Source organism: Brachionichthys hirsutus, chromosome 16, assembly GCF_040956055.1.
Source record: "Brachionichthys hirsutus isolate HB-005 chromosome 16, CSIRO-AGI_Bhir_v1, whole genome shotgun sequence".
Classification (NCBI taxonomy): domain Eukaryota; kingdom Metazoa; phylum Chordata; class Actinopteri; order Lophiiformes; family Brachionichthyidae; genus Brachionichthys; species Brachionichthys hirsutus.
Window position 1 is genome coordinate 8,983,650 of NC_090912.1, and position 13,461 is coordinate 8,997,110.

Here is a 13,461-nt window from a genome sequence, read left to right on the forward strand (position 1 = left end):
ATACAACCTCAACCCAATTTCAAATGTCTTGGTATTCTGATGATATGAAAAGGCATACACAGCATTTAATACATTTGGAACTCAGCTGATCGTGTAAAACACCAAAGTCACACAGTAGCATAATGAAAGTGACTGATCACGGCCGTAGAACCCATGACTCGTGCGTTGTGCTTGGTAAAATCAGGATTTCTTGGTTCGCTTTTGTCGTCTGGTAGCTTTGAACAGAGAGCTGCAGCAGCTATTTGTGGTGCCGAAAGGAATCCTCTTTAACACAAAAGGTATGTCTCTATAAAAAAATTCCTTCCATGCCTTTGTTGAACACTTTTTTACACTGTCTTTTATTCCCTTTTCATGTTTTTTCACTTCATACTTGCCCTTCAGATAATGCAGCATATTTTGCATCGGTGGCTATGGCTGTCTGTTGGACCAATTCCAAAACCTTTTTAAATCATTTAGACCTTAAGGCTTTAAAAACACACACGAATTACTCTTTAATGTATTTGCTGGAATGTCCAGAAAAATCTATTAGGTTAAATATCTTTCTCACCGGTTCCCCTCGCTGGCCTGGATGACCTGGTATTCCATCCTTTCCGGGCGGACCCTAAAAAGGGACACAACGCAAAAGCAAACAGGAGCAGAACTTTGTGTAAATGTGAATGTGGGTTGAAGTAAAAAGGAATAACGTGAAATCACAGAACAAACACAATACAGCAGCACTCACGCTAGGCCCCTTAGATCCAGCTTCACCGTGTCTTCCCTGTGGTCCATGAGGACCCTGGAAAATAATTATTCAGATGGTCACAGATGCAGGCGCTTGTCTTAAGCGGATTTATGAGACTCAGTTGTGCTGACCTTGCTCATTGACATTTATGACCTTATTTATGCACTGTAGCGTTACCCAGCAGTCGAGAGATTACCTGTTCTCCAGGGGATCCTGGAGGGCCTACTTGTCCGGAGGAACCCTAGGATGCGGCAGAAGACAATAAAAAAACACGATTTTGTACACGAAAAAGAAAAGCCACTCAAACATTTAAAGTCCCCCCCCCACCACCACCAATAGATCTTTAGCTTTTCCAAGCTTGACTTTGGGGGTGTGAGTACAAACTGAAGTCGCTTCTCTCCGCACCAGATGGCCTGTCATCTGTTGTCGTGAACAGCAACAACCAATCCCACCTCCGTCGGGCCATTCATCCACGCTTTATGAGAGAGCCAGGTGTGTGTGTTCATGTGAGCAAAACTGCTTGTGGATAATATGTCTTCATTTGTTTTAATCTTTGTGTCTGTGTGTCAGTCTAAGGCTTACCTTCTCCCCAGGCTTTCCAGTGGGCCCCCTCGCTCCCCGCCCCCCCCGGGCTCCCTGTTGAAAAACAAACAGCAGTCTGATTAGCAAGAGCGCGTGTCTCCTCTGGAGGTGGAAGACAAATGGTTGATGATGTGGAAATACTTCAGCGATGTAACAGTGTGCTTTCCACATGTTTTGGTAAACTAATTAGAGTAAATACAGCTTGTGCATTAAAAACAAAAACAAAAACAAGGTGTCACCTATAGCTGTACTCACATTCGGACCTCTTTGGCCTCCAGAACCGGGCTGACCAGCTGGACCCTGCATTGCAGATGTTGCCAATAAGGCTTCACGTATTGTACAATATCTAAAGTTCACATTGTCAGCACAATCCTCACCCTTCGTCCTTTCTCTCCGAGGACCCCGGCCTCACCAGGGAAACCGAGCGATCCCTGGAGACACATGTAGAGGTTAATTAGCCTCAGCCTTCAATTAATCAACCATTGGCCCCCAATGTCTCATTAATGTATAATTAACTGCTGTACCAAATTAAAGCATGAGCCCAACACAGCCTTAAATAAGCCACTCATCAGCATATAATGGATCGCTGTCACTAATGACCTATTAATAAAATAGCCTTCTCCAATAAGCCATTCATCACCCATTACATTTAATCAGGCATTAAACAGTTGAGCCATAAATGTTCATCTTCAGCTGGTAAAGGCAGCAAGGACCCAGAGGACACATGAGCTGATCGTAACAGCTCATCATCGCTAAAGTACCTTAGGACCTTGTCTTCCTGGATATCCCGGCAATCCAGGCATGCCAAGCATGCCCTAGAACAGGAGGGGAGGATGAACAACATTATAATAGCAGTATAGTGAAGGCCTCTTGTAATTTGCCAGTCTATTTTATCTTTCTGTGGTCCTTCTTTGTATCCTACCTTCTCACCAGCTGTCCCGAGGGATCCCGGATCTCCCGATAGTCCTCCCTGGCCCTTTAAACCCTCTGGTCCATCCTCTCCTCGAGTGCCAGGAGCTCCGTCATCACCCTTACGGTCAAGAATGAAGAATAGAAAGACAATGATCATTTCATCCCCCTTCCAGAACCTGAGCGTAATTGCGAGGTTGATGCTGTGGCCGTTCTCACCGTGTCTCCCTTGAGGCCCATGTCTCCTTTAAACCCAGGGAAGCCGTCTTCTCCCTATGATGCATTGAGGAAACGCGATGTCTAATGAAAATGATACAACAATGGGAAAAGTAATGAGTCATTCCTGTTGGACTCACCTTTTCTCCTTTGCTCCCCTTCAGACCCCTGACTCCATCTGCTCCCTGTAAAGAAGTGGGAGAAAATCCTGAAAATTATACAAAATCATCATTGACAAACCCTCAAGGAATCTGGCCGAAAAAAATATAAATAAATCACTATCTAATTTGTCTAAATAGCTTAAAATAGTGTGTATAGATTTTCTCTTGATCTAAAATTGGCCTGCAGTTATTGATCTTACGCTCATTTCACACTCATGTTTGGAGAGGTTTCCATGAAGGGATGTGAGCGAAATGACCGCATGGCTCAATACGACGCAAATGAATATAATTTCATGGTAATTAAACTTTTATTTGATTTAAAAAAGTAAACTCAGTCACAACAAACTCCTGCCTCACCTACAGACAAAGCTGTGATCTATCTGACTGACGTCCCATCCGTTCGAGGCGCCTCAATCTGTTGCCCCCCCCCCCGAGAACTGAAATGCTTTTTTTTGCCTCCAGCCATCATTTGTCGCTCACAGACTCAAACAGCTTGTACGTAGATGCAGTGCGCATCTATTTCTCACCTTGACTCCACGGGTCCCTGGGTACCCACCGGGCCCCTGAATTCCTTGCACACCCTAGAAAGGAGACCAAAAGATAATTCCTCAGCCAGCAAAAAACAAACAAAAAAAAAAAACATGTCTCTTCAGATAAGGAATGGACTCACAATATCCTATTCTCTATTGTCAAGTGCATTCAGGCTGGAAAAGGGGGACTCTGCCAAGCCTAATGAGCTAATGCGCCATTTCAATAAAGATGATGGTATCATTAGACCACAGTAATTATACAACTACACATTCACAATAGGCTGAAAGAAACTTGCATGCATCATGATATTTCACTTTTAAAATCTTATTATGACACTACAGCAGAGGAGCCACAGGTGTGCACGTCACCCACTTGCATGCCTTTGTCTCCCGGGGGACCTTCTCTTCCTGGGTGACCCTGAAAGAGGGAAACTTAAGTAAGATTGATGTGTCATCATTGCATCGGTTGTTAATGGACTATGTGCATTATGTGACCTTACGTTAGAAGGGTACAGTTATATGTACTACATATACCATATGTTATTTATACTACACAGGTTTGTGTGTGTTTACACGTTATGTAAAACAAATTGATTGCCACGGGGGAAAAAAACAAAAAACATTGTTGCCTGAATAAAATGCGTACTCTCCTCCGTAATTGCTTCATGTTGCAAAGTGATTTGCATTGCGTTGCCTTTTACACCGAGCACTGAGTTGATCGATGAAGTAGCAGCGGCACAAATTATATTTGTGTCTACGTGGATGCTTGATGGTGCATATTTAATGTGTGTTATGCTGATGAATGCATTAGTGCGTTTGTGTCTCTGTATTTGTTTACCGGAGGGCCGTCGATGCCTGGAAGTCCCATCATGCCTTGCTTCCCCTGCGGACCCTGAGTATAGGACAGACACAGATTATGACTGCTGGACTTGAGCTTCAGATATGATAGAACACCCTAACTGGCACCACGTTTCCCACTTTGCTGCTCCTCCACCAAGCGTAATTTATTTATGACTGTGTGCACTTTTCGTTTCTTTTAATAGTAAAGCCTCATGATGCGCGCTGGCCATGTCTATTATGCCTGTGTGCATTTCTTGCGCATCGATTTCTTGTCTGAATAGGAGCCAGAAGTGGTCGGCCCATACTTTCCAGCTCAACCAGCTTCCCTTGGGGTATGTGATGACAGGGTTGCAAGGCCACAGTTTTAATTCTGACATTAAGTGAGAGACATGCTGCGTACCTTCTCTCCTGGCACTCCTACTGGACCCTGAGGACCAGGCAACCCCTAGACCAGAACACAGCATTGATCAGGGTAACCGTCACACAACTGGGAGAGGGGCTTGGAGTTAAGGTTTTTCATCCATCTGTGTATTATATGAGCCATGAAGAATAGGCGTGATTGCCCCCAGTGTGAGCTGGGAGGCTGGATTGTTGACATGCTGATTAAGATTCCATTTTAAAATGAAATGAAACCTTGCATCTCCAAAAACAGCAGCATTTTCCTTTAAACCCATTTTAGCAACAAGCACCTGGATTTTATAAAAAAAAAAATTGGATGCCCTCAAGGACATGAAATTATTTAGATCTATATACCATAGAAAAGTAGGTAAACATCATCTGAAGCAAAACAATAAAATACACAACACAACATTTTTAATGCAGCCACATTTAACAGAGAAAATAAGAGTGATTGTCTATGTGACTTATTTACATTTACAGCCTGAGTAATAGGAGGGACTGTCTGTTTCGGTGCCGTACCTGGTCTCCTGGATTTCCCTGTTGACCTGGGGACCCGGTCTCTCCAAGTGTGCCCTGATAATGAGAGGCATAATTAGTCACACACACTCTGTCTGTAGTCTTGTGTGGTATATGTAAAATATAAATACATTGGTGAAGGTGGCAGGACTGACCTGGTTGCCCTTTGACCCTTGTACTCCATCGGTTCCACGGACACCCTGACAGAAATGCCCAAAAAAAGGAGTGTCGGAAAAACGATGGATGGAATTTTTCATTGAAAAAAATAGAAGCTGCTCAATTGTTTATTCTCAGTGAGTATATTGATGACTTCATGAACTAGGCGGCCTTTGGTTGAATCGACTGACTTGCTCTGATTCTGTAATCAAGGAGATGCTGACTTACCTGTTGGCCAAGCGTGCCAGGTGGCCCCCTCGGCCCGACGAGGCCCCGAGCCCCCTGGAGACGAGAGACAGCAAGTCGTCAGCAGCAAACCTGCCTTCATGGCGAGATGGAGTGAGTGCGGAATACTAAACCATAAATCATATGTGCGCGTCTGTGGGAGTGTGTTTGTGTGTTCTGTTTTTGTCAGCTTCTCTCTTTGTAGGCTGGCCAAGCCACCTGTTCCGCCGCCACATCTGTGATCTCCTGGGAAGTGATTGATATGGAAATATAATCACTCAGGCCAGGATTTTTATCTCTTCCCTTTCCGACACGCCGTCTTTCCTCTCTCTCGCTCTCTTTCTCTATCCATCTCATCTCTTTCACCGCCACATTTCTGTCGCACGTTTGCCGTCACTCTCTCTCGCCCCCCCATCGCTCCCTCCCTCACATCAAACCAGCCAACTCCTCTCCTGTGCTGTATCTTTGTAGTTTAACACGGTTTTCCTAAGACAGCTCATTTCTTCCTGCGCTGGGGGGATGCATTTGGATGGAGAGAACCGTGCTGAGCACCAATCTCACCTACAGGGAGCACGAAGGGGTGGGAGCCACATGCAATCGACTTCTCACGACACAAGAAATGGAAGCTTCTTTAAGGATGCACTTGGGATCTCTGTGGGCTGATGCATGATCCAGTGTACCTCAGCAGGTTCTCTATGATAGATTTGGAATATACTCATGAAAATATAATATATATATATATATTTCTGTTAGGCTGCATGCCTTTTTTCCAGTGACCTTTTCTCTCGTAACGGTAGGCTGAACATTATGCCTGTATTTCATTAATACGGTTTGACTTGTCCTACTTCTTCATAGTTGTGTATTGCAAAGATTTGCAGTGTTTCTATTGTGCTCATTCATATACAGAAGGGGCAGTGAATGTTGTGCTTGCGTGTGATTTCATCTTAAATCCAGCAGTCCCCCCGCCCCCCCACACACACACACACACACACTGGTGTTAGCAATGGAAATCATTCATTGCTGTGACTCTACAGCCACATATATTTTATGTGAGCACGCTCCCCAAGAACAAATTTAAGATGTAGATCCTCCACGTTCAATAAACAACAATATTTTGATGCAGAGGCAACAATGGGGGGTGCATTATGAAGAGCAGACACACAGCTACTCACAGGTTCACCTGGTTGACCGCTCGGCCCAACTGGTCCATGAGATCCCTAAAATAACAAAAAAATAGCCAACAGGTTCAACTCGTACATCGCATTCGGCTCTCTGGGTCAGCCTGAGGCATGGATGCATTTAATATCCCCACCCAGATGTAACCTCTGAAAAAAGCTCATTACAGAAATTCCCCACATGACATATAAGCTATCTTCAACCAAAGACGAATAAAGCGCTCTCGAGACTTCACCTGACTGCCTCAATGGAGTGATACTATATTGATGGACCTGTCATATTTCAAAGTCACTGTCACTACAGTGCACTCCATCCCTTTTAAGTGATCTATCATCATTTGCAAACCTTGATACTGAATGAACTCCCAGCACAGTGGATAAAAAACCCCAAAGAAACACGCATTACTTCATTTCATACGAGTAGTATCTGCTTTGGCTTCGGTTATACGGTTTGTACAATTGATTTATTGATCGCAAAAACTTGTGTGATGCAAAAATTAGATATCAATGTCCTGCTGCTGGACGTGTTTTTGGTTTAAAGTAATTCACCAAATTTTGCAAAGTGCAGTACACTCACCTTTTCTCCTGGCTCTCCAACAGGCCCGTGTGGACCGGGCTTTCCTCGGTCCCCCTGTGAGAGAAACCATCAGAATTCAGAACCCAGCCATCCATTTGCTTGTAGTCGAGATAACTGTTCAGCTGAGTGATGGCTGTCATTGAAAACACACAGAAACAGTCTTTGACTGATGAACTTTTTCCTCTTCTATTTTCAGTTTTATTAAAATACACATTTACCTGCTAAAAAGCGTAATCGAACACTTAATACTTTTCTTAATATTTCCCCTTTTAAAATATTTTGTCTTTTTGAAGCCTGTTGATAAAATGTATTTAATTAAAACCTCAAATTTTCTAAGTGGAAGGTGGTAAAAAAACAAGAAAAAAAAATCATTTTGCCAACTAGAATATTACTTTAATTTACTTTATTTTATCATTACTTCCATAATAAATCACAACAATCATCAAGATCACAATTTTCAAATAAACATGTGCCTAAATGTTGTGAGACACGCAGGCATGTGGACGTGTGAAAGATTCATCGCAGTGACGACTCACTCTGTGTCCCTTTTCTCCTGAGAGACCCGGTAGGCCGTCAAAACCCCTGTCACCCTGAAATATAATAAACAAGTCCATTAAACCCTGGAAAAAAACAACACACACACACTTACAGTAAAGTGTAAAAATGATCCGAATTGTACTGAGCGCTTCCATCTGCCGCATGTGTTAGGGAGAGGGAGCGTTCAGAATCACTGCAGGTCTGCTAAAACCGACTGGTAAACACGCTGCTTTGTCAGTATCAAGGGAGACTGGCTTATTTGCTAATCTATTTGTGCAGCTGTCAGGCGATGAGTCGCCTCATTGTCAACACATACAGTATGCTATGTCCGGTTGCATACCTAAATCAATCGCACGTGGACATTTGTTATCGTGGAGCTCAAATGTACAGTCTCAAGATGTTCATGTGCAAGAAGAAACTCAACTAAATAGGCGCTCGAGCCTAATAAGTGGAATCTGATACCCTCGCAAAAGCAATATGGTTTCAAAAACTGCATCCCTCAACAGCTATCCAACAAAAAAAAATCAGAAAAAGAAATACAATTAATCTGAGTTCATGGTGCGGCATAATTGCCTGATTATCTCTAATGTGCTGATAAATTGAAATGTCAGCATTTACCTTAACGCCTGTGTCACCTGGAATGCCACGACCACCGTCCATTCCGGCACGCCCCTATATGAAACACAAAGTCCACCAAGGAATTGTTTTTGCGTGTGCAGTACCTCGGACGCTTTTAAAACATACAGATACAAAGCTGCACACTCACCCTCTTTCCTGTCTTTCCATTAACTCCTGTTGGACCTGACAACCCGTGTGATCCCTGCATGAAAAGGAAGAGAGCAATGCAAATGAAGATTAAAAAAAAGGTATAAAAAGCAGAAGAAGAAGAAGAAACGGAAGGCGAGGCACTGAAGATGGTAATGTGGTCAAAGAAATGATGACGGGTCTTACAGGCGGGCCTCTGTCTCCTCTGTCTCCTTTGAGGCCAGTGGCGCCTGCAGCTCCCTACACAATGAGCATGAAAATACAAGCATGACAAGATGCTCTGAAATAACTCGCTGCTTTTTCTAAAAATTGAAATAGAAAACTTATAAACAATAAATAATCCTTCTTTTACAACCCTGCAGCGATTTAACAATCAATTTGAACATGCATAACAAAGAGGCTAGAATGGGATGGAGAGTTCGGTAAAGCACGATGCAACACTGAGGTCAAATGTAGCCGGATCCCTTGATGTACGATAACAAAGGTGGTCAAGGCCCAAGCAGTGCCTCACCAGTGGACCGGATCGCCCTGTAAGACCCAGCGGACCTGGAGGCCCCTTCAGTGACAGCTGGAAGAAACATGGAAGTTTATGTACACTGGCCGATGTACTTTTTGACATACAATGCGCAATGATGTTTGCTTGAAACTGAGCATACAGTAGGTCCTTATACTTCATACATACAATATACATTTGAACCGTCGTTTGTAACAGATGCTTATTATAGACCCTCTAGAAAATATTTATTTTGTCTTTTTTATTTTATTTTATATGTCTTGACTTTTATTTTTATTTTTATTATTAGTATTTTATTTTCATTATATATATATTAATTATGTATTCATTATTATTTTCTCACTAGTGTCTACCTAAATACTTGCCTCAGATTATGTTTTGTTCTAATAAAAATAAATAAATTAAAGGTTTCTGTGAAGTTCACCTGGGTCTGCTGCAGGATAGCCTGCGCCTGGGCCTGCTGGGGAGACACCACTGGTCCCTTCATGGAATCACCTCCATACTGGAACTGCATCAAAAGGAGAAATCAGTCCACACTTCAGGATTTCCCCAAATGAATTACATCAATGAAGTTCAATGGCGCAGCCCCCCCTTGTGGCCATGCCAGCGCTCCACGTTGGGGATGGGATACTACCAATGTTGCTTTTGTGTGCGGAATGAAGCATAAATTGTGCCTTCAGGTCTTACTGGTAGCATTAAAAGGGTTCCTGGAGGACCTGGAATACCGTCGACTCCAGCAAGACCCGGATTTCCAGGAGGACCCTGAGGGGAGAGGGACAGGGACAGGAAAGGCATAAGCATCAACTACTCTGCGTGCTGTTGTCTGATTTGGAGAGGGGACCTAATTAATCTAATCACTACAAAAATCTCATCAGTTTTTGTTAAACCACCACGGCCGATTCAAACTCATCAGGCAACACTCAGGCCAAAATGTTCACAGACAAATTTTGATGGTTTTACAGCATTTGTTTTTGTTTTTGTTTTTGTTTTTGTTTTTAGAAACATGCCCAATCTCTGGCTCCCTCCCAGAACTTCAAGTGACCATTATCTTGAACAAGATAGAACACAAGTAAAATAATGTTCCATTCATTTTACAAGGACATTTTTACAAGATTCAGCGCTTTTTTCTAATCGAATTTGCTACATCACACTTAGATTGTGTTTGATTGTCTGCAAGATGCCACACAAGTTTTACATTAAGCCTTTGAGACATGACAGTTCATGCAGCAGCCTGAACAAAGGTGGACCTGGACAGAAATTCTCCATTTAAATAAATTCCACCAAAAATACGTTCTGTTTGTTGTTTGGGTTATACTTAATCATAGTACTTGTCTATCAGAATTAGAGTAGACTAAAAAATAATAATAATAATAATGATTACTGTTCATAAAGGAAGCTGCAAAGGTAAGGACGAGACGCTGTAGACAAACTGCGATGCATGCAGCAGCAGAATGTTTAATCTACCTTTCCAGTTCAGGTAACCTTTTAACGTTTTAGTCCAGATATAACCATTTTCTTTGGCAGGGATAAATACATTATTTTCATTTCTGATTTATTGAATTCATTAATTTCTCATACACTGAAATCTGTGGCTGCAACCTTTGGGATTCTAAAATAAAAATAAACATTTAGTTTATGGGTGCCTGTGCCATGGGTGGAAAACAACCACACACACACTCACACACACACACACACACACACACACACACACACACACAGGGAGAGAAAATCAGGCCAACTTGCATGAGTTAACATCCGTCGCTTCAGTTCCCAACTGAACCAGAACATTGTAATCTCATGGACATACTCCAACAAGTGGGCTCAGTCTTCCCCAGTGGGCCCGGCTCCAGGCCTCAGCTACACTCACCATTTCACCAGGATCTCCCCCGGGCCCTGGAGAACCTGTTATTCCAGCTGGGCCAGGAAGCCCCTATGAAGAAAACAGTTACAGCAAACATTAAACACTGGCTCTCATTTCAAAAACCAAAAACAAATCTGCAATAAAGATATGCTTTGGGAATATTTAGTTTTGATTAATTTAAGTAAACTTGAATCAAAGTATTTTTTCTTTGCAATGATGCGCTTTAGAAGACCCAGCAGGATGTGTTCACAGAGGTCACAAAACTGCCATCTTGCGTTGCATTGCAGGGCAGGGGCTTTTTTTTTTTTAGCTCTATGTCCCTGAAAACCTTGTTTCCTTCTCAGAAAACACCACAGTTGCATCCTGATGGCTAGAATCCAAAGCATTTCACACCACATCTGGACTAGAGTCCCTGCTTGTTAGACTATGTCACATCCTGTAATATTAAAGGGACAGTGACTAAATGTCCACTTCTCTCATGTTTACAGGTGATGGATATGCTTACTTGTGGGCCTGGTAGACCTGGAGGTCTTTCCATTAATGTACCCTAGAAACAGATAAAAAAAATAAAAAAATAAAGATACATTAGGAGAAAATAATGACATTTTTCATCATTAAACCAACTCGACTATTTACTGAATGCCCCTGGCACCTCACCGGTTCAATAACAGCTGGCTCTCCCTTCTGGCCTTTCTCTGCTCTGGCGCCAGCCTGAGGAGGAGAAACAGACAAATGGAGGTTGGTTGTTACAAATCACTCAGCCATTCACTTAAAGCACATAAACTTACCCCTCCATCCCATGTCTCAGCTACATCCCGCTCTGCAAATTCGAAGCCATCCTCATATAATTCGTACTCCTCATACTCGGACTCTGTGTCATTCTTGAAATCTTCGTATTCAAAAACCTAAATAAATTATAAAAGTCCATTAGCAATAGCGGCAGGGACAAAGGTGAAGTCATTCCCTGCATTTGCAATTTGACCCACCTCATATTCAGAAATGTTTGGACCCACTGTTGCCGTGGAAACTGAGAGATTGCCAACGCCATCTCTGTAAAGGTCATCATCGTGCTCATCCGCAGCTGGCTTCGTCAGTGACGCGCCCTCCTGCAGGACACGTTTGAATGAGTCACAGCAAAGATGACAGAGGACGCTGAGTATTTCACATCAACACCCAGGGCCTCCAAGTAGAGACGCATTTTGGTGAGATGTGCAACGGACAATGGAAAGGTGCCGATCGACAAGGACACGAGATGACATGCATGGAAGGCAGTTAAACCGCTAGAGTGCAATTAGTTGAAAAAGATATGACACACAGACACATTCCTCATTTGTTGCAGGGGCAAGTTAAGAAGTGTAACCATGCACAGCGGTCGTGGCAGACCTCGTAGCAGTGGCAGACCTTTGCTAGCTACATTCTCCATGTTTTCAAGGAGGGAGGACAAGGAGGTGAAGGTGATGCTGGTTAGTGGTGGTGGTGGCAAGCAGCTGGGGAGGGAGGAGGAGGTGCCCAGTGTGGCAGGAGGGAGTTTGGGTGGAGCACAGATCAACTTGCCTACCTCCTCAGTAACATTTAATTCAGGCAATGCACTGGGCATCCCAGTAGGCGCTTCAATGGTAGAGCCAGGTTCATGCGAGGGCCCCTCCACGAGGCTCTGGTCCAAGACTTCAGTGGAGATGAGGTTTTGCGGGGGCTTCTTCGTTTCTGGCGACTCGGTTGGCTGGAAAGCTTCTTGGGATATATACTCAGGCATTACTGTGGACACTCTGAGAAAGCCCTCCTCAAGGCCCTCCTCTTCGTGCTTTTTCTTCCGGGACCCCTTTCTGCCTTTGCCTTTACGCTTGCCCTTGCCTTTAGATCCTTTGTCCCTCTTCTTTTTGTTTTTCTTGCCTCTCCTGTCCTTTTTAGACTCCTGCTTGGTTTCCATCAGGCAGAGTGTTATGGATCCAAAGAGTGAGCCCCGAGTTGGGATTTTTGGCAAGGGAAATGTAAGGACGGATGGGGGGGGGGGGGGGGGGGGCACAGGTGGAGAGAGGAGGACAAAACAAACAGTGTTGAGAACAATAAATAAAGTCAAACTTGCAACAGAGAACCGAAGCAATGCACGGCAGCGATTGCCACTGAGCGGGAAGAAACAAACAAAATGCAAAAAAACAATATAGAAACAACAAGATTTACTTGAGAACTCAGGCTATGATCCAACAAATGCGCCGAGGCAGTGTGCTCTGCCAAAGTAAGCAAATGCGGACTGAGTCATTCAGATTGATGTCCATTGCATGCCTGTGAAAAACTTCCGATGTGATTCTGAACCATTTGTAAATAAGATCTGTGCGTTCGAGGGAATGATGAGAACTGGGTCATTGGTCTCTCTGTAAACTCCAGTAGGATCATAATCGATATATATATATTGATGCCACCAATACTGCAGCAGCATCAGCGGCAACATGTGTCTGCAGACGCGCAAGCCCTGTGTGTGTGTGAGTGAGTGAGTGAGTATTTAAGGGATCAGTACTCCTTAAAGCTAAGGCAGGCCCTCACATGGCCATATTTCTCTGCCTCCATTCCTGTGGCTGTCTCCTGCCTTTTTTTTTTATCTCCATCATTCAAACACCATCCAAGAATTTTACAGTAATTCCAGAATGAATTTGAAATGTATGCATGCCTTGAGGAAACAGTGATATATTATATGAAGTAACTGCGTGGAGGTCTTTCCTTTGCTAATGCAGTACCTCTTTGACCTGATGAACGCGTCACATCATTTGTATTAGAACATTTCT

The 13,461-nt window shown here is 43.4% G+C and overlaps 1 protein-coding gene across 1 annotated transcript in view; it reads right to left on the reverse strand.

Moving 5' to 3' along the window:
- Positions 1–13,461, reverse strand: part of col5a3a (collagen, type V, alpha 3a) — a 39,973-nt gene that overhangs the window by 12,213 nt on the left and 14,299 nt on the right. The window contains exons 6-37 of the mRNA XM_068749846.1: positions 12,099–12,596; positions 11,671–11,790; positions 11,473–11,589; positions 11,342–11,395; positions 11,190–11,231; positions 10,691–10,753; positions 9,511–9,585; positions 9,248–9,331; positions 8,821–8,877; positions 8,496–8,549; positions 8,311–8,364; positions 8,163–8,216; positions 7,544–7,597; positions 7,008–7,061; positions 6,428–6,472; positions 5,259–5,312; positions 5,030–5,074; positions 4,878–4,931; positions 4,360–4,404; positions 3,958–4,011; positions 3,493–3,537; positions 3,117–3,170; positions 2,569–2,613; positions 2,432–2,485; positions 2,226–2,333; positions 2,065–2,118; positions 1,681–1,734; positions 1,559–1,603; positions 1,304–1,357; positions 918–962; positions 722–775; positions 548–601 (exon numbers count right to left, since the gene is read on the reverse strand). Coding sequence (XP_068605947.1) covers positions 548–601; positions 722–775; positions 918–962; positions 1,304–1,357; positions 1,559–1,603; positions 1,681–1,734; positions 2,065–2,118; positions 2,226–2,333; positions 2,432–2,485; positions 2,569–2,613; positions 3,117–3,170; positions 3,493–3,537; positions 3,958–4,011; positions 4,360–4,404; positions 4,878–4,931; positions 5,030–5,074; positions 5,259–5,312; positions 6,428–6,472; positions 7,008–7,061; positions 7,544–7,597; positions 8,163–8,216; positions 8,311–8,364; positions 8,496–8,549; positions 8,821–8,877; positions 9,248–9,331; positions 9,511–9,585; positions 10,691–10,753; positions 11,190–11,231; positions 11,342–11,395; positions 11,473–11,589; positions 11,671–11,790; positions 12,099–12,596 — 2,343 coding nt within the window. The remainder of the gene's footprint in view (positions 1–547; positions 602–721; positions 776–917; positions 963–1,303; positions 1,358–1,558; positions 1,604–1,680; positions 1,735–2,064; positions 2,119–2,225; positions 2,334–2,431; positions 2,486–2,568; positions 2,614–3,116; positions 3,171–3,492; positions 3,538–3,957; positions 4,012–4,359; positions 4,405–4,877; positions 4,932–5,029; positions 5,075–5,258; positions 5,313–6,427; positions 6,473–7,007; positions 7,062–7,543; positions 7,598–8,162; positions 8,217–8,310; positions 8,365–8,495; positions 8,550–8,820; positions 8,878–9,247; positions 9,332–9,510; positions 9,586–10,690; positions 10,754–11,189; positions 11,232–11,341; positions 11,396–11,472; positions 11,590–11,670; positions 11,791–12,098; positions 12,597–13,461) is intronic.